We start from the raw sequence: 25000 nt of genomic DNA, 5'->3' as shown, positions 1-25000 counted from the left end.
GTGGTATGGTATATAAACAAGCAAGGGGGAAAACAGATCCTACCCCCTATGTAGAGAGGCTCTTCCTGTTTGGCATTGGGCGACATCTTCACAACGCTTTCTAGTTGCAACGCATATCCTGGAGAACAACCAGTGTGATAGCAGATAAGCTCAGCAGGGCAGTCTTGATGCCTCACGCGTGGTCTCTGAGCCAGAAAGTCACGAAACAGGTTTTCTGCAAATGGGGACAACCTTGCTGCGATCTGTTTGCCAGCCCAATGAACAAATGCAGCAGCTACTTCTCCCTTATCCCCCCGGGATGGGGGGACACAGACACACTTGTCCACAATCGGCCCATGGGACTTCATGCCTTTCCTCTTTCTGCTAATATCAAAAGTGATCCAGAAAGCAAAGACCTTGGGAAGCAGAATGATTCTTATCACTCCTTACTGGCCTCGTCAGATTTGGTTCCCCTTTCTCGGGCCTCACCTTCTGGACGATCCATGGACTCTGGAACCAGTACCAGACTTTCTGCCACATATGTCAGGCACGTTCCGTCCCGGTCTCCAAAACCTGTATTCGAACAGACATTTTCTTCCAGGGCAGGATTTGCAAGGGCCATCCTCCATGTTTTCCTGGAGACTGGTACGTCTTCCTCCACCGTGTCCAGTACTCTCCCACAGTGAGAATACTGCAGCATGTGAATAAGACAGATTAGTTGTGTAAAATCTCACCAGAACACTCTTGTCCTCTTCCGTGTTGCAGTATTCCTGCCCTCCTTCCTATCCCCCTTCATTACATTTAACCTGTTTGGATGGCATAATTCTTGCTCTTCTTAGGCTCTTGTCTGACTGGGCAGTCAGTACCGAGGTCTTTGCGTGCAGACTCCACATATAAGGCCCACAGTTTATGGCCCTGTGTGTGACGTCCCACCCAACTGACAGCAACCAGGCTTATCCTTTTGAATAGGAGCCGGACATAAGGGTCGCCTGAGGTGGAGGGATCCCACAGTGAGAATACTGCAACATGAAAGAGGGACACCTATGGTTATGGTAAGATTTTACACAACTAATCTTTTTTTGACAATACATTTTGGTATTTAATTGCAAGCTTATGAACTCCACAGTGTGCATTAAGCCTTGACAAAGAAACCTTCAGTTTTAGTGAAACTCAATCTTTAAAACCCCGGCCAGTGTTTTCAAAAGATTCTTTACCTATAGAAATGAACTGTATTCCATTCATGCTTTTAAATTCTATGTTTTCCTTTGTTCCATGTATAATGACTTTCATGTTTACTGATCAACACTCATTCTGATTCGTTGAGCCAGGCCTCTTACCATCTCTACGCAGTCTTGTTTCCTCTTGGCTTAAATAAAACTGTCTCAGTTTGGGAAGAAAATCCTCGAGTTATGTAGAGAATCCAGTATAAACATTTTACTCCGACTGCATAGTGCTTGGCACTATGCTTAGGTGTCCCCTGTCAGAGTTGAGAAAAAGGTTACTTTTTTGTCTACACTGAGCTGTTAGTGTTATGGTTGACAAATGCAGATTGTGACTTATGAGTTGGGCATAACTAGAGAAAGGCGGCTTTCTGTGGGGGTATTCGTTAGCAGAGAGTAGAGGAGCACACCAGGATAGTTTTCCCCCAAATTTTGCTTTGGAACTATTAAAGACTTTTGACAAGTTGTCCAAAATTCCTTAGTGGTGAGTATCTTACACATTTTTGAATGTTGAAGTATGCAGGCGTTTGGTTTAGCAGAAGATGAGAATGTGATTTAGGACCTTTAATTTCAGTCTACACTTTTTTTTTTTTTCCTTTCAACTTAGGTTGCATCGGTAAAGAGAAACATCCGGCAATTCAGCGGATTTCCTTTTGAAAAGAACAGTGAACCGTACAAAAAGAAAGAAGAATTATTAAAAAAGTAAGTTCACCCCCCACCCCATGTCTGATCTCCTAGTCTTGTGGACATTCAGTTGAGTATAACAGGATAGAACATATAAAATGCATTCAGGGAGTTTCGTGCTGTGTGTTTTAACTAGCTGTGCTTGGATGCTTATACTTTACATAAGGCCACTGTAGGTGGGAATATGTCTTCTGATCCAGATTTATCCAGATGACTCGTGGGGGGTTGAAAATTTATCCATGTTTTAGTCTGACAGAGCCTAGCTTTAAAGCAGAACATAAACTGCACTGCTTTCAGTTTGGGTGAAAGGAAATCTTGTAGTCAGGGCAGTTCTGAATCTTATTTTCCTGTTTGCAACCAATAGTTGCATCTCTGCATTATTTACATTTGGTAAGTTTAGATCACTATTGCAGTAATGCTAACCGATGAGATGCATCCTCCCAAAGATACTTTCCACCGAGACTGTCTTTAAAAGCTGAGGTACCTTTGTGCCTTACTGCATGCTGGTTCTTAAGGGATGTGCTGGCATGAAAATCCACTGATCTTGCCACCAGTCCATAAAGCAAGATGCATCAGAATCATGGTCCTGTCAGCTGTACAAAACTGTTCAGCTACTTTTGTAAGGACAGCTAAGTACCTGATTGGGAACCATGCGATGTCCTATTCTCATGTTGCAGTACTCTCACATGTGGGATACTCTGCCTCTGGCGACCTGAACGTACAACTCCTATAACAAAGCTTTAGCCTGGCTGCTGTAAGGTGCATGGGATGTCGCACAGAGACCTCCAAACTTCTCTGCCACAGTTGAATGTCAGCTTGCTCGTTCTGCTCCACGCTACAGACTGTTAAAGATAAGTAACCCCACTGAGGAATGTTTCCTTGTTTTTTGGCAAAGCTTAGGTTGCTGTTTATCTGTTAGCTGACTCGATCCATGTCCTCTAGGAAGGGAGTGTAATTGCACTCTGCAAATTCCGCAGAACCATACACGACTTCTGCTTGTTTTTCTTAGTGCCATCCCACAACCATACAGTGTGCAAAGTCTGCCAGTCCATCCCCAAGACCCTGTGCAGCTGTCTGGCAGCCCTCGAACTGTTTGTAGAAAGCCAACATCAGAAGCTCCTTACCCTTGGTATGGATCCTGAATCAGCCGTTTAGGAGGAGCCACCTAAAAACGAAGGCCAAGGTCTCTTGGCTGGATACTGCACCTCAGACTGTAGACGTCCTACCAGCTTCTGGTCTAGGGGCTGTGTAACATCTGGTAGGACTGTTGGTTTTGGTTACCATTTTGGAAGCCGCCCTTGCTTCTCCAGCCAGCACGCCCATGGAGGTTTCTGTGACGTGTCTCTGCCGATTGGGGGGGCTGGCTTGCTTTGCCTTGCATTGCCAGTACGGCCACCATTAGCCACTTCAGAGGAAGGCACTATGACCCCGGGGCTGATGTCTGAAACCAGGCTGTTAGCCTCTCAGACAACTCAAAAAGACTACTCTCCAAAGAAAAAAAAGGCTAGGCATTTAGCTCACCCCAGAGGAAGATCAGCCTGACTGGCAGGCATTTTCCCAGTGACTCTTTATGAACCTGAGGCCAACTGCCTCTCAAACTCCTGTCTTACCAACTTTAAGTCCCAAGCCTACCTCTGCTAGCTCCCCACCATCGCCACAGACTCAAGAGGAAGACTTTTCTTTGAGTGTCTCTCACTTATGCCTCCCAGTTGCCCTCTCCACTGGAATACTGTTCCCCAGATGAGGATCCCTTGGAAGGGGACACCCCACCAGAAGACAACCTTTGGGGAAACTATCTCCAAAATGAGAAAATATTTCAAAAGACTCCACCCAAATGACTGAGGTGCAGAAGAGATACTTAGTTTCTGCAGGTGGAGCCCCCCTCTCCCTCTGTTATTCCTACTGTGATTCCGGCATACTTGGGACACCTTTGCCTCTGCCTCCAAGACCACAGAATCCTAGCCGCCAGGTTCTAAAAGGTTCCTGGGTTATAAATCTCATCAAATCTTCCATGGCAGATCCAGCTGTGATTGCTGTGGCTGCTGACAAAAATCAAGGCAGACCCCACCCTTTGCTGCCATTGGATAAGGACAAGTAAGGTGATGGACATGCTAAGAATGATCTACACTTCCTTAACTCTGGCCCTTAGAGCCATCAGTTACCAGACTGGTATGGTAAAGTATGCAATAGATGTAGTCTCCCAGGCTTCTAGTCTTCTCTCCTCTGCCTGACTCCCCTACTAAGCCTCAAGTTGCCTCAAAACTTTCCTTAGCAGCACAAGTAGCCAGGCATTCAATAAAATGCAGCTATGATGCTGCTGGAAGCCTCAGCCAGGTCAGCTGCATCTGCTTCTGTCTTGCATAGGTATTCTTGGCTCAGACTTCAACCTCTGCCAGATAACTTCAAAAACAAGATCTTGGATGCCCTTTGGACAAAAAGTTCCTTTTCGGTAAGCAATCTGCAGAACTTTTCAAAAATCTGCAGGAAAAAAGCAAAGAACTACAGAATCTGAAGCATCTACTACTGTCTTTAGTTCCTAAATTCTATAGGAACTACCCAGCAAAACCAAGCTTTTTTAGAAGGGCACTTGCACCCCCCTCTTCAAAGCCAAGGAATGGGGCCAGAAAACCCTCCTCCACTAGAACTAGCTCTCACACTACTCCCAGGCAGCTCTTTTTCCAGACTGCCCTAACAATACGGGACTGTCTTAACTACTCACCTTCTCCCACTTTCTGCCTGCCTCTCTCAATGTCTTCCCCGGTGGCAGTAAATCATCTCAGATCGCTGGATCCTATCAATTACTGGAAAAAGGGTACTTTATGACCTGGCAGGAGAAGCCTTCTCCAAAAGGCATATTCCTCTGTCCAAAAAAACTCCACCTGTTACCCGTGGTTATTCAGGATTTGCTATTACAAGGAACAATAGAGAGGGTCCCACCTGGACAAGAGGAGTAGAAGTTTTTACTCCATACTCTTCCTGGTTCCAAAAAAGGATGGCTCATGAAAGCCAGTCATGGACCTGTCCCTGCTAAACCCCTTCCTGCATGTACCTTCTGCATGCTATCCCTGCAAACCCTTCCACTTTTGACACCCAAAACCTTTATGGACAGTCCGGACATGAAAAGCACATTTTCATATCCCTATTCACTCAGACTTCAGGATATTCCTATGTTTTGCAGTGCCACCTTTCCACTGTCAATTTTCTGCCTTTCCCTTTGGCTTGTCTGCAGTACCAAGGGTATTTACAAAGTGTCTAGTCCCAACAGCAGCCTTTGGCAGAACAAATGTCATACAGATCTTCCCATACTTGAACTCCTTATCCAAGCAGAAGTACACCTGCAATTCAGTATTTCTCTCCTAGGAAGTCTGGGTTTCACATTCAACCTACTAGAGTCCTCCCTCACGCCATCTCAAGATCAAATCTTCTTGGGTTGCAGAATGACTGATCTGATGAAGGCCTTCCTCCCACCCGAAAATGTCACTGCTCTTACCACCCATTTCCAAAATTTATTCAGTCACCCACATCTTAGCCAGGGAATTTCTTTGCCTTCTGGGTTTAATGGCAGCCACTCTTCCTATGGTGCCCCTTGCCAGACTACACATGACGTTCCAGTGATACTTGAATGTCTAGTCCCAGCACAACCACACATTGGACATTCAAATGCCCTTCTTGCCCTGTCTGAAACCAGAGTTAAGGAGGTGGATCCAGCCAATCCTACAGAATCTGGGACCCCCATTAGTCGGTTAAGGTAGTTCACGTACACAGATGCCTCTGCCACTGAGAAGCCTCAAAGTACAAGCTCAATGAGAGCCCTCCTTTTGGGAGAAACACAGCAATGTGAGGGAAATGATTGATGTCCTCTTCCTATGTTGCAGTATTCTTGTTGTGGGATTTCCTGCCCTCAGGCGACTTGTACGCCGGCTCCTATATAAAAGCTTTAGCTTGGCTGCTTCAGCTGCATGGGACATCGCACATGGGGCCTTAAACCAAGGGCCTTAAATGTGATGTCTGCACGCACAATCCTCAACTTTTCAGCCGCAGATGACCGCATCATGTGTTCGCTCCCTCACATCAAACGTCTCAAAAAAACTAAGTAATCTGTTGGGCTTTTTTCTTACCTTATTGCTTAAGCTTGGTTTCTTGTAACAACTTATAGCTGATATCAGCAAAAAAGGGCAAATGCTAATGCAGGTGCCAGATAACCCATAAAGGCTCCCATGATCGGTGTGTTTTTTGCTTGGGCCGGGAGCACGACCATACCGCCTGCTCCATTTGCCAATCGTTTGTGCTGAAGACCCTTCGCAGCTGTGGCTGCGCTTAAGCTTTATTTAGAAAATCAGCACCTTAAGCAGTTAGCTCTAGGGATGGAGCCTGCTTAGGAGGCCACATCAGATCCTCCATGTAAGAAGGCCAAGTTTTCCAGGCCCTCTCTTGCCAATCAGTTACCAGATGCCCCATTAGCTGCTTAGTTAAGAGCTGAGGGACGCCCGGCGGATCAGTCTACTTCAATAACCAACTTTCTGGAAGCCATTGCTCAGCCAACTGCCAGCACATCCCTGGAGCCAACCTAGACCCTGACTATACAGCCGAGGGGGAACCAGAATTTGTAGAGCTTCCGACAGCGATTCCACCTTAGGACACAGTTCCTATCAGACGAGACTCCATGCATACTCAAACATCTACCCTAGCAAAAAAGAAACGAAACTAAGCATACCACTGCCCCTGAAGAAGCCCTTACCTGACTGACACTCCTTCACTTCTTCCCTGATCCAGGCCTTTATGGCCCTTAGGCCTTCAGCCTCATCCTCCACTGCTGTAGCTTTGCTCAGCCCTAGGCTTGCTTCAGCCACACACACACCCCCGATCTCTGGATAGGGAAGAGCTTGATACTTCATTCTCCTCCTCCTGATGACTCTATCTTACGCCTGCCAAATTGCTTCACCCCAGGAGTACTATTCTCCTGATGAAGAACCTATAGAGGGAGATTCACCCCCTGAGGATATCACCAAAATGAAAGATTACTTCAAATGGGATGTCTCACAAATGTCTGTTACTGAAGAGGGATTTTGAGCATCAAGTAGAGTCGCCCTCTCCTTCCATTTTCCCTGTCTTAACTGCATACCTAGATGCCTTTAACTCTGCATCTAAGACTCCTGATTCACAGTCCCCTGCCGCCAAGTGACCAGATTACTTTTCCAAGGTGCGTGATTAACAAATTCTTAATCAAGCCACCCTTGGCAGACCCAGCTGTGATTGCCACCTATCCTGATGAGCAATCCAGACTCTTTCCCTCCACCTCACTCCTACCCCACAGACTGCAAATCTCTTGATAGGATAGGCAAGAGGGTCTACACCTCCTCCACTTTGACTTTTAGAGCCATCCACCATCAGGCACACATGACTAAATATGCTCTGGACTTGGTCTCTCAAGCCTCTTCCTTGCTGGCCACTATTCCTGACTCCCCCACTAAAGCTGACATCTCTTCCAAACTTTCTTTGGCTACATAAGTAGCCAGACACTCAGATGCAGCTATGATGCTGCAGAAGCCTCTATTGGCAATGCAGCATCTGCTTCAGTTCTCAGGCGATACTCCTAGCTTAGACTTCAACACCTCCCAGAAGACCAAGTCTAAAATCTTAGATGCCCCCTTGGACCACAATTTCCTTTTTGGCAAACGATATGCTGATCTTTGAAACTCAGCCCAGACTGTTGCTTCCTCTTCCAGATCTAGAAGAGGGGCAAGATGACCAACCACTTACAGACCTGCGGCCCTGCATACTTAGCCCAGACAGCCTTTTCAAGACAGAGGAGGCTCTAACAATGTGTGACTGCCTTGTCCACCTCTCTCACTACCTCCTCTTCTGGAAAACCATCACCTCGGACAAATGGGATACTTCTCCTGGAAAGTAAAACCACCCATAAGAGGCATCCCATTTCCTCCCAAACACCAACAGCAATCTCCTCCCACAGGTTTTGACAGACCTTCTGAAGCTGGTACCATAGAAGCAGTTCCCTCAGGCAGGAAGGAAAAGGTTTCTATTCCCGTCTCTTCCTGGTCCGAAAAAAGACAGCCCATGAAGACCCATCTTAGACATCTCCTTAAATCTTTACCTAAAAATGCCCACCCTTAAAATGCTGTCACTACCAACTCTACTATCACTCATCCCAACCAAGGCCTTCATGGCCACCTTGGACCTAAAAAAAGGCCTACTTACACATACCCATCAGACCTTCCCACAGAAGATTTCTGCGATGTTCTTAGTGTTTCACTGTTGCAGTCATCACACTTGGGGATATTCATGTTTCACTGTTTGTCATTACATCAGGGTTATCTGCTTGCAGGTAGCCCTCAGTCGGCCTGATTATCAAAGTCTTCGGTCCTGCATCGGTTGCTGTCTCATCTTCCATGACGTCAGGTAGTTAGGGGTATAAAGCATGCAGCCAACGCCATTACATCAGTCTTTCTTGCCATGCGGTGCCTGAAGCAGAATAAGCAAGTGCCGGTCGGCCGACTCCTGAAATTTTCATTTTAGAGTTTCAAATCCAAAGTCTTCAACTAAGCTAAGTACCCCATTGGGGAATCTTTTCCTTGCTCTAAACCGATGTCAGTAAAAGTTAACAGTTGTATTTCTTGTGGCAAGCAAATACCTCAAAGATTTTCATTCGTACTGTATTCCTTGCTTAGGCCCAGACTACAATGTACCTTGCTGTCGGTTTTGTGACTTATTCAAAACCTCCGACAATTCGTCTGTTCATTTTCGCATCTAAATATTTTGGTACTCTGTTCAGTTATCCAGAAATTGCTTCGGTAAGCCACCCGACTACCAACATTCTGAAAAAAAACACAGGCCGCCTAGGTCCAAAGCTGCCGACAACCCTTCCCCTAAGCTAGTTGCCAGTACTCAGTGAGGTGCTTTCGCAGCCCATGATGCACGCTACTTCAGATTCACAGGCCTCTACTGAGACCCATTTGGAGTCCGGTATGCCATGAGATGCTTCGACTGGAACTTGCGGATGTCTCTACCTAGGATGGGGTCCAGAGCCACTGTGCAGGCACTGGCTTCTGAGGGTGTATTCAGGCTGTACTGACTTGCATATTAAACCAATGCCATCTTCTTCCACAAGGCCAAGAAACGCAACCTCAGCTGGCTCCCAAAGGTCTCCTCCGCAATATTCTCTGGTGTTTGTACTGCATTCTTCCACAAGGCCTAAAACTCGATCCATGCCTAGAAAACTGACGCCCAGACCGCATGGTCAGGCTCCTATGCCTAAACAAATAAGAATGGCTGAAGACCTTATTACTCTAATCAGAAGAAGCCACCCTTCTCCCTCAGACCTAGAATTGATTTTACTTCTGATTCTTCTCATCAGAGTTCTGAAATTTCTCTGACCAGGAGTTGCCCTTATCTACCTATGAGGATTCTGATGCAGAGGACTCTATTCCCTCTGCTTTCCCCTCCAGAGGATTTCTCTTTTGGTGAAATTGCATACTCTAGGGAGCATTTCCGCTAGGAAAGCCAGGATTACTCGACTCCAGAAAGAGGCTTATGGAATTCTTACTCCTACCTCAACACATACCTTTAGCTATCCCTCCTGTACTGGACATTGGAGATGCATTCTCGGAATCTAGTTTGGCTCCTGACACTACCTCCTGCTACCAGGAAACCTGACCGGTATTTGAGTTCCTGACTCTCACAAGATGTTCTTCGTGTTTCACTGTTGCAGTCAGTACATTTGGGTAATCTGCTGGCAGGTTTCCCTCTGTCAGCCTGATTTCCAAAGTCTTGGGTCCCGCGTTGGTTGCTGTCTTCTCTTCATGATGCCAGGTCGTCAGGGGTATAAAACTTGCAGCAGACGCCATTTTCTTTAGTCTTTCTTGCCGTGCGGTGCCTGAAGCAGAAGCATTTCGCAAGTGCCGGTTAGCAGACTACTGAAACCGAAGTCTTCAATAAAGCTAAGTACCCCGTTGGGAAAACTTTTTTTCTTTTTACTGATGTCTGAAAAAGTTAATGTATTACTTGTGGGAAGCAAATACCTCATAAGGATTTCCATTTATACTGTAGTCCTTGCCTAGGCTCTGATCACAACGTGCCTGGTTGTCAGTTTTCTGCTAGATTTAACCAGCGTACTATTAAGCGTCGGTATATTTCTGTATCTAAGTATTTTGGAAACAGATTTAACTACCCAGAGACATAGTCTGATAGCAGTCCGACTACAGGAGTACATAAAAAAACGCAAAAAAAGACAGAGAAAGGCAGTCAATATCCAAAACAGATGAAGTTTCTAAGCCAGTCGCCTGTTTGCCGGTACTCAGGTGCTTTCACAGCCCCTGATACCTGCTACCTTTGAGTCGCAGGCCTCTACCAACACCCATGTGGAGTCCAGCATGCTGCAAGATACTAAAGGTATTGGACCGACGGATGGGTCCGGAGCTGCTGAGCAGGCACCGGCTTCTGAGGGTGTATTCAGACCTCAACATTTTTATAACAAATCGAAAGCTGCAAAACCAACGGCAAAGACGCCTAAAAAAAAAAAAAAAAAAAAAATGCCTGAGCCACGTGCACAGGCCTCTATGCCTAAAAAACAGATTAGCAAAATGGCTGAAGACCGTATTACCTTGATCAGGGGTACCCATCCCCCTCTAGATAAGAGGCCTAGGCAAGACACTAACTATGAATCTTCAGATCCGGTTTCTATTTCTTCAGATTCCACTTCTGATCAGGAATTATCTTTACCTCCCTATGAGGATTCTGATGCTGAGGAGTCTATTCCATCTGCATCTCCTCTTGAGGGATTATTCATTTGGAGAAACATTGTATACTTTGAGGGAGCATTTTCATTGGGAGAGTCAAGACTTCTCAATCAAAAAAGAGGCTCAGGGATTTCCTTCTCCCTCAGCACAAGCCTTTAGCCATTCCCCCTGTGTTAGACATTGTGGATGATATTTTTTCGGAGTCAAGCCTGACCCCTGACTCTCTTTTTACCTCCGGCTCCCAGTAAGCCTGACTGGTATTACAGGATCCCTAACTTTCAAATTTTTATTTAGAAACCCTGCTGCTGATCCTGAAACTATTTCACAGGGTCCAAAGGGAGTTAAGGCCTCAACAGCAAAAAAAAACCCTACCCCCCTCCGACAGATTCAAGGGCGCTGGACAGATGGGGGAAAAAAGGTTTATACATCTGCAATCTTGGCAATCAGGGCCTTAAACTGTCAATTTCATATGCTTAAGTACCAACAACATGTTATGGGATTGTTGAAACAGAAAATGATTATTTCAGAATGTGCAGAGAATAAGGAATTGCAGGAATGATTGCATGCAGCTGAAGAAGTTGGAAAGCATCTTTTGGGCCTCCTGCAGGACCACAGTTACTGGATCTGTGATTAGGAGGCAAGCCTGGTTAAAGGAACAAAATTTGCCTGATCATGTTAAAGCTAAATTGCTAGATGCACCTTTACAGCATGATTCACTGTTTGGTATTGAGGCAGAAGAGGTTTTAAAGAAAATGGAAGACAAAGCTAAGTATATGCAAACTGTTAAAGATTTCTTACAAGTGCAGCCACCTAGATACAGTAGACACTGGCCTACAAAAAATTGGTCCTTTCCAGTGTCAGAGCTCAAAGCTGCAAATCCAGATGCCCTAAGGGTTCCTGGTACCAGGCTCGACTCATACAGACCAAAGCCATGGGGCACATCCACCTCCAAATCTGGAGGAGATGAAGCGCAAACCTACAGAAAGCAATCCCAGTGACTTCCCTTTGCCCACACCAAGCACTTGTGTTTTGGCAGCACCCATAGGGGGAAAATTAGCACTTTTCTCAAAATTGGCAGTTAATAACCCAGGACAAGTGGGTACTGAACATCTTATCACAGGGATACAGATTCCATTTCCACACTTTGCCAATGACAGATGGTTGGCCAGACCTGCCAAAAAACCAATGGGCAGAGGCACAGAAACAGGTTACGTTCCTTATGGATATGGGGGCCATTCAAACAGTACTAGAACAGGAAAAAGGACAAGGTTTTTACTCAAGACTGTTCTTGGTACCCAGAAAGGACAAGGCTTGGTGGCTAATACTGGATTTATTGATTTTGAACACATACCTGGACATTCCAAATTTCAAAATGCTCACTTTGTAACAGCTTCTGCCCATGCTGGGCAAGAATGCTTGGCTGGTGACTTTAGACTTAAAAAGACTTGCCTGCATGTCCCAATAAGACAGTCGTGCAGAAGATACCTCAGATTCAAGGCTGGCTTAATGCATTACCAATTAACTGCACTGCCCTTTGGCTAATCTACAGTGCCCATTGTCTTTACAAAGTGCTTGGCACCAGTAATTGCATTTTGCAGACAAAAGTATTCAAATATATCCTTACTTGGACGACTGTCTCATTCAAGCAGAGAACAAGGACACACTTCAACACCTGGCGTTTGTGAAAAGGCTTCTAGCATGCATAGGGTACACAATAAACAAAAAAAAAAAATCACAGCTGGTACCCTCTCAAAAGTCAACATTCCTGGGTGCAAGCTTGCCTACAACAGCCCAGACTGCTTACCTCACGGCAGACAAAGGCAACTGACTACTTCAAGCTGATGGCAACAAAAACCCAGTCTTTTGCAAGACAAATTCTGCAGGCTCTGGGCTTCATGGCATCCTACTAATTCCATATGCAAGACTGCATATGAGGAAACTTCAATGGTACCTAAAAAGTTTATGGAGTCAACATTCACAGTCTGGAAACAATGATTCCTCTCATCCCCTGCCTTCAACAGGAGTTTCTATGGTGGGCAAAGGCCTGTCACCAAGACATGAGACGGCCCTTCACTCTACCCTCTGCCAGCCAAACCTTAACAGACTCATCAGATTATGCCTGGGGGGCCCACATGGCAGGAAGATGCATTCAGGGCATATGGGCACCAAATCAAATGCATCTACAGGTCAACCAGAAAGAGATGCTAGCTGTTCAAAATGCCCTAACAGCCTTAAAGGACTTCATCCAGGACAACTACTGATAGATGGACAACACCACAGTCATGTGGTATATAAACAAGCAAGGGGTTACAAACTTACCCCGTTTGCAGATTAGCCATGGCACTGTGGGAGACAGCTTTGACCTACCAAATAAATCTTCAAGCTCAATTCCTGCCTGGAAAACAGAACACTCTGGCAGACTATTTAAGCAGAAACCTTATGGATCCTCACGAGTGGAAACTAAATCCAAAAGTGTTCAGCATAACAGAGAAATGGGGGGAGTCCAGACATAGATCTGTTTGTCTCTCCTCAAAATTATCAGTTGAAAAGATTCTGCACAAGGACTTGACACAGACAAGCATGGAAAGTGGACGCCCTATCCTTCAGTTGGAAAAACCTGTCAGTTTACGCCTTTCCTCCTCTGCCTCTTTTACCCAAGGTCCTCTTAAAAGTCAGACGAGAAGCCAAAGATATTAATTGCCCTAGACTGGCCCCACTAGTACTGGTACCCAATCCTAAGGAACTTGTCTCAATACCCAGCTTGAACCTTGCCTCAAAGAACAGTTACTGTCCCAGCAAAACAATCAGATCCTGCACAATCAAATCCAGAGACTGAACCTGGCAGCATGGCTAATCATGTAATCATGCGAACGACACCTCTCAGTAAAGCTGTGATGGATGTCATTTTGGAAGCCAGAAGGCCTAGTACTAGAAAATCTTATGCTGACAAATGGAAGAGATTCTGTGCTTGGAATCTAGCACAAGGATGTGATACAGCAGAACCACATATTCCTCAGATATTGCAATACTTAACTGAGATGTTTGACAAAGGCCCATCTTTCTCATCAATCAAAATCCATGCCTCTGCCATTTTGGCTCATTACAATACAGAGCCACCAATCTTTTCTCATCCTTTACTAAAGCAGTATCTTAGAGGAGCCAAAAACCTAAGGCCTCCTAGAAGATCACCATTACCTGCATGGGACCTAAATTCTGTGTTGGAAAAGCTCACCCTGCCTCCATTTGAACCAGCCACTACCGCTGATAGAAAGTTCTTATGGAAAAACAGCTCTGCTGCTAGCAATTACTTCAGCTGGAAGGATTTCAGAGCTCCAGGCCCTCATGACTGTAGAGCCTTTTATCATATTTTACCCAGACAGGGTGTCTCTGAGGAAAAATCCTCCTTTTATGCCCAAGGTGGTTTCCAGTGTGGCTCTTAACCAAACAATTCATCTGCCAACTTTTTATCCAAACCTGCAGAACAAAGGGGAGAGAATTCTGCATTCCTTGGACGTACACAGCTAAGATTCTACTTGAGCAGGGCAAAAGCTCTAAGAACAACTGAGCAATTACTAGTGTCATATGCTGCAGGATCAGAAGGAAAGGCTGTCTCAAAGCAGACAATTTCAAAGTGGATAAGCCACTGCATCCGATTTTCTTAGTGTTTCACTGTTGCAGTTATTACAGTAGGGTTATCCTGCTGACAGGCTACCCTCAGTCTGCCTGAATTCCAAAGTCTAGGTCCGGCGTCGGTTGCTGTCACCTCTTCCCTGATGTCAGTGCCCCAGGGGTATAAAAGATGCCGCAGACGCCATTTTCTTCAGTCTTTCTTGCGCAGTGCCCAAAGCAAAAGCAGTTCGCAAGTGCCGGTCGGCCGACTCCTGAGATTTTCGTGTTCGAATTGCAGGTCCAAAGTCTCTACTAAAAGCCAAGTACCCCGTTGGGGAAACTTTTTTTGGCAGAAGATTTAACTATACAATGCCGTCGGATAGCCAGGATAGCCATCCGACTACCGGAATTCACAAGAAACACACAGAAAAGGACAGGCATCCGAGGTCCAAAACAGACTAGGCTTCTAAGCCAGTCGCCGGTTCTCAGGTGCCTTTGCAGCCCCTGACGACCGCTACTTTAGACTCGCAGGCCGCTACCGACACCCACGTGGAGTCGACCAGGCCGCTGGAAGCTCAAGGTATTGGACCTTCGGAAACTATTCCCTCAGATGGGTCCGGAGCCACTGAGCAGGCATCGGCTTCGGAGGGTGTTTTCAGACCTACTCAGTTGTATGTTAAAACAACTTCAGCTTCAAAGGCAAAAACTGAAGCACCTGTAAAGACAAAAGAAACAAGTACAACAGCCTCATGGACAGGCCTCCATGCCTAATAAACAGATGCTCAAAATGGCCGAAGACCTCATTACTTTGATCAGGGATTCCCATCCCTTTCCTGATAAGAGGCCTAGGTAAGAGACAGAATATGAATCTTCAGAACATGTTTCTATTTCATCCGATTCCTCTTCTGATCAGGAATACTGTTCCTCCCTATCAGGATTCTGATGCGGAAGAATCTATCCCTTCCGCCTCTCCTGAGGATTATTCTTTTGGGGAAACTTTACATACCATGAGGGAGCATTTCCACTGGGAGAGCCAAGATTATTCAGAATCTAAGAAAAGGCTCCGAGACTTCCTTTTACTACCACAACATAGGCCCCTAGCTATTCCACCTGTTAGGCATTGTAGATGTATTTTCAGAGTCCAGTCTGATCCCTGACTCCTTACCTCCAGCTCCTGTTAAGCCGGGCATGTACTACAGGGTTCCTGAGACTCCTAAATTCCTTTTCAAAAACCCTGGTGCTGACCCAGAAACTATCTGTCAGGGTCCCAAAGGGATCAATGCTTCCACTACAAAAAACCTTACTCCCTCTGACAGGGATTCTAGGGCACTAGAATGATGATGGGGAAAAAAGATTTACACTTCTGCTACCTTGGCTATAAGGGCTTTAAATTGTCAGTTTCATATGCTCAAATATCAGCAATATATTATGTCACTGCTTAAACAGAAAATATTGATAAATTCTAAATGTGCAGAAAACAAAGAAATGCAGGATTTATTGCATGCAGCTGAACAAGTTGGAAAGCATACTTTGCAATGTGGTTTTGATTCTCTGGAGGCTTCCTGCAGGGCGTGATTCTGATTCTGTCATTAGGAGGCATGCTTGGTTAAAGGAACAAAATCTACCTGATCATGTTAAAGCAAAATTATTAGATGCTTCATTACAGCATGATGTTTTGTTTGGTGTTAAAGCAGAAGAGGTGTTAAAATGGAGGACAAAGCTAAATCTATGCAAACAGTCAAGGATTTCTTACAGGTACAGCCTCCAAGATTTAGCAGACACTGGCCTACAAAGAATTGATCCTTTCCAGTGTCAGACAGGCCACAAAGGGGCAGATACAGACGCCCTAGAGGCAGATCCCAGCCACAAGGTTCGTACAGGTCTAAACAGTGGGGTGCTTCTACCTCCAAAACTGGAGAAAACAAATCACAGCCATACAGGAAACGGTCACAATGACTTCCCCCTGCCTGCGCTAAGCACTTATCTTCTGGCAGCACCTTTAGGGGGAAAACTAGCACTTTTTTCTCAAATTTGGCACATAAGAACCCAGGACAAATGTGTCTTAAACAGTGTCACAAGGCTAAAAAGTTTCACTTCGATACCCTGCCAAGGGCAAACGGTTGGCCAGACCTGCCAAAACATCAGTGGGCAGAGGCACAAAAACAAGTCTCATCCCTCATGGACATGAGGGCCATTCAACAAGTACCAAAGCGAGAGCAGGGACAAGGATTCTGTTCCAGACTGTTCTTGGTACCCAGAAAAGACAAAGCCTGGAGACCAATACTGGACCTGTCTATTCTAAACACATCTGGATATTCCAAAATTCAAAATGTTGACTCTACAGCAGTTTCTGCCCATGTTGGGCAAGGCTTGGCTTGTGACTTTAGATTTAAGAGGCATACCTGCATGTCCCAGTCAAACATACAGATGATACCTCAGATTCAAAGCTGGCTCAATGCACTACCAATTCTCTGCACTGCCCTTTGGCTTATCTGTTGTGCACAGGGTCTTCACAAAGTGACTCGCACCAGTAATTGCATACTGCAGACAGAGGAATACAAATATAGCCTTACTTGGACGTCTGCCTCATTCAAGCAGAGAATAAGTACATTCTGCTACAGCATCTGGTGTTTGTAAAGAGATTACTATCATTCCTAGGGTACACAGTCAACGAACAGAAATCAAAACTAGTACCCTCTCGAGATAATATTCCTGGGTGCAAGCTTAAATACAACTGCCCAGATGGCTTATCTTGTGCCAGACAAAGGCAACTGACTTCCTATTTCAAACTGTTGGCAACAAAGGCCCAGTTATCTGCAAGAAAAATTCTGCAGGCTTTGGGCTTCATGGCATCCTGCATTCTACTAATTCCATATGCAAGACTGCATATGAGGAAACTTCAATGGTACCTAAAACGTGTTTAGACTCCACATTGCCACAGCCTGGAAACAATAGTTAAACTCATTCCCTGCCTGCAACAGGAGTTTCGATGGTGGGCGAAGGCCTGTCACCACAACAAGGGACAGCCATTCACTCTACCCCCAGCCACACAGATATTAATAACAGATGCATCGGATTATGCCGGGGAGCCCACATGGCAGGAAGATGTATTCAAGGCACATGGTCCGCAAACCAAATGCATCTACATATCAATCAAAAAGAGGTGCTAACTGTTCAAAATGCCCTGACAGCCTTCAAGGGCCTACTTCATCCGGGACAACTACTGATAGACAATACCACAGTCATGTGGTATATAAACAAGCAGGGAGGCACTCATTCTTACCCCCTTTGCAGACTAGCCATGATTTTGTGGGACACAGCATTGACTTACCAAGTACATCTGCAGGCACAATTCCTGCCAGGAAAGATAAATACTCTGGCAGACGAACTAAGCAGAAACCTCATGGATCCCCACGAGTGGAAATTGGATCCACAAGTCTTCAGCATGTTAACAAGGAAATGGGGATGCCCGGACATAGATCTATTTGCCTCACCTCACAACTGCCAACTAAAGAGATTCTGCACAAGGACTTATCACAGACAAGCATGGAAAGTGGATGCCCCATCTTTCAGCTGGAAAAACTTAACAGTATATGCCTTTCCTCCTCTGCTTCTCCACCCCAAGGTACTCCTGAAGGTCAGACAGGAGAAGCCAAAAATGATACCGATTGCCCCAGACTGGCCACACCAGTACTGGTATCCAATCCTAAGGAACTTGTCTCAATGCCCAGCCTGGACCTTACCTCAAGTGCCTCATCTGTTGTCCCAGCAGAACAATCAGATCCTGCAACTGCCAACTCGAGACCTTAAATCTGGCAGCATGGCGAATAATGTAGTCCTACAAAACACCTCTCACTAAAGCAGTGATGGATGTCATTTTGGAGGCCAGGAGGCCTAGTACTAGAAAATCCTATGTTGGAAAATTCATGCCTCTGCCATTTCAGCTCATTACAATACAGAGCCACCAATCTTTTCTCATCCTTTATTAAGGCAGTACCTCAGAGGGGCCAAAAAATTAAGGCCTGCAAGGAGATCACCAATACCTGCACTGGGACCTCAATTATGTCTTGGAAAAACTCACCCTACCTCCTTTTGAGCCAGCTGCTACAGCTGATATAAAGTTTTTATCTTGGAAAACAGCCCTGCTCCTTGCAATAACTTCTGCAAGACGAGTCTGAGCTACAGGCACTCATGGCTGTGGAACCTTTTATCATTTTTTATCCAGACAGGGTTTCTCTGAGGACAAACCCGACATTTATGCCTAAGGTAGTGTCCAGTGTAACCCTTAAACTATTAATCTGCCTACCTTTTATCCAAACCCACAGAATAAGGGGGAGAGAATTCTGCATTCTTTGGATATGCACAGACAGCTACATTTCTATTTGAAAAGAACCAAAGCTTTCAGAAAGAGCAACTGCTAGTGGCATATGCTGCAGGATCACAAGGAAAGGCCATCTCAAAGCAGACTATTTCATAGTGGATAGGCCACTACATTCTTTTCTGCTATTCACAACATGGCAAGCCAGTACCTAAGGGCATTAGGCCATATTCAACCAGAGCAGCAGCCACTTCAGCAGCTTTCCTCAGGGGAGTACCAACCAAAGACATTTCAGAGGCTGCTACTTGGAGTTCAGTGCACACCTTCACAAAGCACTATCCCTTACCACTCTACTCTTAAGGGCAGATCCTGCCTCTTAAACCTGGTCGATTTCTTTGAAGGTCACCAAGGCCATTGAGGGGAAGGTGGTCCACAAGCCTACCTGGACCTTGCAAAAGCTTTTGATACAATACCCCACTCGGGCGTTATAGATAAGCTCACCAGCTTAAATATAAACCTCTATGTCACTAGATGGGTTGCAAACTGGCTCAAGGACAGAACCCACATGGTTAGAATTGCTGGAGCCATGTCAGACTCAAAACAAGTTACAAATGGCGTCCCGCAAGGCTCAGTCCTGGGACCTCTCTTCGGTATATTTCTCGGAGGTACAGGCCAACACTGAAGGACTGTGGCTGACCAAATCTCTCATTTGACAACCACGTGGCCAAAGTGGTTAGAAAAACATTTTGTATAGCCCACCTAATCATGAAGGGATTCACATCTAGATTAGGGGAGGTCATCGTGTCTCTACTTATCCCTCATCAGGCCCATAATTGAGTACAATGCCCCTTTTGGGATGTACCTTACCAGACACCTGCAGCAACTGGAAAGACCCCAAAAGTACCTCACAAAGAGGATCAAAGGGCTCAAACTGATGCCATATGCTGCCCAGTTAAACTCCAGCTCTACTCAGTGGCATACCGCCTGCTCAGAGGCAATCTGTTCCTGACGTATAAACCCATGTCCAACCCGGAATTAATGGACATGCTGTGCACCTCAGAAAATCCAAATCCCATCGAGCTAAGCGCTCGAGAGACTTTAACCTCAGCACTGAAATAAATAGGACATGCTGGAGGGACAGATTCATAACCCAGAGGTTCCCTTCACTCTGGAATAAAATCCCAGTCCAGGTTAGGCAGAGTCCCTCATTTCCTCTCCAAGAGGAATCTTGAGTGGATGGGAGATCGTAGGTTTACCCCGGGTATCACTTCTGTGTCACTGTTAGACAGAGGCACAGTATACTAACCTCGAAAAAGGGCATAGCAAAATTAATTAATTTAAAATGGGTGGCGAAAGCCAAACACACTCTGGCTAGGCTTATAAATGCCCTACGGCAGATACCCTAGTATGAACCTATGAACTCTAAATCCAGGGCAGGCTTTGCCACTGCAGTTCTGTAGGGCCTAATAGCAGCTCCTAATGCTATTTAGCTCCAGCCTCCCAACCTTAGCTTTGGGATTCAACCCAGTTGTAATGACTGCAACAGTGAAACACTAAGAACATAGTACAGTTGTGTACACTTACCATAAATGTAGATGTTAGTGTATTCACTGCAGTCCAGGTTACCCACCCGCCATCCCCCATTTCTTTGCTGGAACTTGTATGTACTTTATTCTATACAAACCTATGTGGTGTATTTTCTTGTAGATGAAGGCAAGATATTTACTTTGGTGCATGCATGTTTTATTGACATATTTTTTTTTTAGCCTACCCTTTTCGGGGCACTTGACATCTGGGGCAAGAAAAACTGAAGAAAATTGCGTCTGCTACATCTTTTATACCCCTGGCACACTGACGTCTGGGAAAAGGCGACAGCAACAGACACCAGACCTAGACTTTGGAATTCAGGCCGCCTGAGGGTAGCCTGCCAGCAGGATAACCCTATTGTAATGACTGCAACAGTGAATACACTCTAACATCTACATTTATGGTAAGTGTACACAACTATACTTTTCTGCTACTTACACCATGGTAAACCTGTGCCCAAGGGCATTGGGTCTCATTCCACCAGAGATGCAGCTACTTCGGCAGCCTTTCTCAAGAGTACCAACCAAAAACATTCTAGAGGCTGCTACTTGGAGTTCTGTTCACAACTTTACAAAGCATTACCATTTGCCTCTCTCCTCTGTCCAGGGCTGGCTTTGCCACTGCAGTGCTACAAGGCCTTATAGCTGCACCTAATGCTGTTTAGCTCCAGTCTCCCAACCATAGCTTTGGGATTCTACCCAAATGTAATGACTGCAACAGTGAAACACGAAGAACATAGTACAGTTGTGTACTCTTGCCATAAATGTAGATGTTTGAGAGTATTCACTGTTGCAGTCCAGGTTACCCTCCCTCCATCCTCCTGTCATTCTACAGCTCATCTTTCCTTATCTGTCTTCTACAACCTATGTGGTATATTTGCTTGTAGATGAAGGTAAAGTCTATATTCATGTGTGTGTGTGTGTGTGTGTGTGTGTGTGTGTGTGTGTGTGTGTGTGTGTGTGTGTGTGTGTGTGTGTGTGTATTTTAATATTGCTACCTTTTTGGGGGCACCTGATATTGACTTTGGAATTCAGGCTGACTGAGGGCAACCTGCCAGCAGATTACCCAAATGTAATGACTGCAACAGTGAATACACTCTAACATCTACATTTATGGTAAGTGTACACAACTGTACTTTCCTCTCTAAGAATCCTACTGCGGATCCTGAGACCATTTCACAGGGGCCCAAAGGCATTAAGGCTACTACTGCCAAAAATCCTATCCCCTCTGATAGAGATTCCAGGGCCCTTGGCATATGGGGTAAGAAGGTATGCACTTCTGCAGCCTTGGCCATTAGGGCCTTAAACTGTCAGTTTCATATGTTAAGTATCAGCAACATATTACTGGATTGCTTAAACAGAAAAAGTTGATTCCTGACTGTGCTGAAAATAAAGAATTACAGGATTTAATGCGTTCTGCTGAACAAGTTAGAAAACATTTGCAATGTGGTTTTGATTCATTAGAGGCACCTTGCATAGCTGTTACTGGGTCTGTACTTAGGCATGCTTGGGTTGAGGAGCAATCTCTGCCAGATCATGTTAAAGTTAAATTACTGGATGCTCCCTTAAACCAAAACCGCCTGTTTGGCAACAAAGCAGAAGTCGTACTTAAAAAGATGGTGGAAAAAGCTAAATCTGTTTAAACTGTTAAAGATTTCCTGCAAGTACAACCTCCCAGATTTAGTAGGCATTGGCCTTCTAAGAATTGGTTCTTTCCTGCCTCTTCCAGGCCTTTTCAGTCCAAACCCAGAACCAGCAGAACACCCAGGCTTCAGTCCCAAGGTACTCACAGGCATAAGCAATGGGGGGCTCCCACTTCCAAAGCTGGAAGTAGTAAGACACCCCCCTATGGTAAACTGTCGCAATGACTTAACTTTAAACCTTCCAAGCCCTGCCCAACTGACTGTTCCTTTAGGAAAGATCGCCCTGCATGCAAAAAACTGGGAACTCATTACCCAAGACAAATGGGTTTTAAATATAGTTTCTCAAGGGTTCCACTTCCACTCCTTACCAACCCCAAACAGTTGGCCAGACCTACCCTCAAATCAGTTCGCAGAGGCTCAAAAGCAAGTTCTCTCTTCTGCGCATCAGGGTTATTCAACCTGTCCCCAAAGAAGAATGGTGGCAAGGCTTCTACTCAAGACTTTTCCCGGTGTCCAGAAAAGACTATTCCTGCTGTCATATCCTGGACCTGTCTATCCTAAACACTTTTTTAGTAATCCAAAAATTCAAAATGCTAACTCTTCATCAGCTGCTTCCTATGCTAGGCAAAAGTGCTTGGTTGGCAACACTGGATTTAAAAGAAGTCTATCTGCATATCCCAATAAGGCAATCTTGCAGAAGATACCTACGCTTCAGAGCAGGCTACATGCACTATCAGCATGTACTACTCTGCACTGCCCTTTGGCTTATCTACTGTGCCCAGGGTATTCACAAAGTGCGTAGCTCCAGCCATTGCATTTTGCAGGCAAATAAATATTCAAATATGCCCATACCTGGATGATTCTCTAGTTCAGGCAGAAAGCCAGGACATACTATTAAATCTGGCATTTGTAAAGAAACTACTAACTTCTCCGGCGTACACCATAAAGGAAAAATCACATCTAGTACCCTGCCAACAAATTGTATTCCTGGGAGCAAGCTTGAATACAACTTCCTAGATGGCATACCTCACGCCAAAGAAGCAAGTTAATTTGACAGCCCACTTCAAACTGGCCACAAAGACCCAGCTATCTGCAAGGAAAATACTGCAAGCCCTGGGGTTCATGTCATTTTCCATTCTACTAATTCCATATGCAAGACTGCATATGAGGGAAATGCAATGGTATCTAAAAAGCCTATGGTGCCAACATTTTCAGGACCTAGAGTCAATGATTCCTATCATACCTTGTCTACAGACAGAGTTCTTTGGTGGGCAGAGGCCTGCCATGAAAACAAGGTACTGCCATTCACTCTACTCCTGCTGCCCAAACCTTAACAGACACATCAGACTATGCATGGGGGACTTGCCTGGCAGGGCAGTGCATTCAGGGCAAATGTAACCAGAGTCAAATGCACGTGCATATCAATCAAAGAAGTGTTAGCTGTACAGAATGCTCTGACAGCCTTCAAGGACCACATTCTTCCAGGGAATTATTGGTAAAGACTGACAACACCACTGTTGTGGTACATGAACAAGCAGGAGAGAACCCATTCATAACCCCTCTTCAGACTACCCATGGCTCTGCGGAACACAGCCTTGAGCTATCAAGTGCACCTACAAGCTCAATTCCTGCCAGGCAAGCTAAATACACTGGCAGACCTAAGCAGAAATCTCATGGACCCACACAAGTGGAAACTGGAACCAAAGATCACCTTTTTGCGAATCAGATGGGGGAGCCCAGAGATGGACCTGTTGCCTCCCCTCGGAATTCCCAATTGCACAAATTCTGCACAAGGTTTCCCCACAGGCAAGCTTGGAAAGTGGATGCCTTGTCCTTCAGCTGGAAAAACATATCAGCTTATGCCTTTCCCCCTCTGCCTCTCCTCTCCAAAGTGCTGCTAAAGATCAAACAGGACAAACTAAGGACAATACTTATTGCACCAGACTGACCACGCCAACACTAGTACTCCTCTTGCGCAGTGACTTCTGGAACCATGACACCCGCCTGACCCCTACCTTGCTGTCCCAGCAGGAGGGCCAGATTCTGCACCCACAGCTTCAAACCCTGAACCTTGCAGCCTGGCTAATTACATGACCTGTCCTTTACCATCTCTCAGTAAGCAAGTGATGGATGTCATTCTGGAGGCAAGGAGGCTTAGTACTAGAAAATCCTATGCTGAAAAATGGAAGATGTCCTTCAAGGATGCATCTGCAGTCCTTACATATGGGTTGTCCTGCCTCTGGCAGCCCTTCGGTCGGCCGGATTCCAAAGTCTGGGTCCGGCGTCGGCTGATGTCGCCCTTTTCCCTGATGTCAGAGCGCCTGGGGTATAAAAACATCAGCCGACGCCATCTTCCCCCGTCTTTCTTGCCGCGTGTTGCCCGAAGCAGAAGTAGTTCGCAAGTGCCGGTCGGCCAGCTCCTGTAACTTCAGCTACCGAAGACTTCAAAAGCTAAGTACCCCGTTGGGGACTCTCTCTTGACTCAGCCAATGTCAGATCAAACGCTTAAAGTTAATAATTGCTTAACTTGTGGGAAACAAATACCTCATAAGGATTTCCATTCTTACTGCCTCCCCTGCCTAGGCCCAGACCACGACGTCTCGGCCTGTACAGCCTGTGCCTCCTTCAACTGACGCACTCTTAGGCGTCGGGCGGACTTTGCAGAGGAATCTTTTGGGGCTAGTTACTGTTACAATATGCCGTCGGAGATTCCGACTTCTCATTTAACCAAAAAACAGAAGGACAAGAACCGGCACACGCGGACCGTGGTTTCGGCTGAACACGCCTAGGCCTACCGCGAGTGTCTCTGTCTCGGCTGAAACGGGGTCCTTCGTACTTCCGACCGTCGAAACCGCACAACCGACAACTTCGGCCCCGGAGGCCTCTTCTGAGTCTGTTATAGAATTTCCCTCAGAAACCGGTGTCCAAGAAACATCCGACACCATTTCCCTAAACAAAACTACGCCAGCACGTGGAGCAGCCAGGCCTCCTGCATCCATGTCCATTAAGGCATTCACAAGGGCTAAAGCTGCTAAACAGCCAAAATCTCTCCCTCCCAAGGATATTTCTCAGGGATCCACTACAGGTTCACAGATTTTAAGTTTAGCTGAGGACCTTATTTCCTTAATTAGGGGCTCTCAGCCACATCCGGACAGGGGTTGTTCTCCTCTAGACAAAAGGCCCAGGGTTGAGCCCACTGAACCCCCCC

General features: G+C 45.7%; 1 protein-coding gene across 3 annotated transcripts in view; it reads left to right on the top strand.

Moving 5' to 3' along the window:
* The window catches only part of DEK (DEK proto-oncogene), a 1116206-nt gene that overhangs the window by 636222 nt on the left and 454984 nt on the right, over nucleotides 1-25000 (top strand). For all 3 annotated transcript variants that reach the window (XM_044065276.1, XM_044065275.1, XM_044065277.1), the window contains exon 6: nucleotides 1807-1901. In XM_044065276.1, the coding sequence (XP_043921211.1) occupies nucleotides 1807-1901 (95 nt within the window). The remainder of the gene's footprint in view (nucleotides 1-1806; nucleotides 1902-25000) is intronic.

This window comes from Protopterus annectens, chromosome 3.part0 (assembly GCF_019279795.1).
Source record: "Protopterus annectens isolate FY-2018-M chromosome 3.part0, PAN1.0, whole genome shotgun sequence".
NCBI classification, from domain to species: Eukaryota; Metazoa; Chordata; order Ceratodontiformes; family Protopteridae; genus Protopterus; species Protopterus annectens.
Note: the sequence above shows the minus strand (reverse complement) of the source record. Positions and strands in the feature narration are given on the sequence as shown.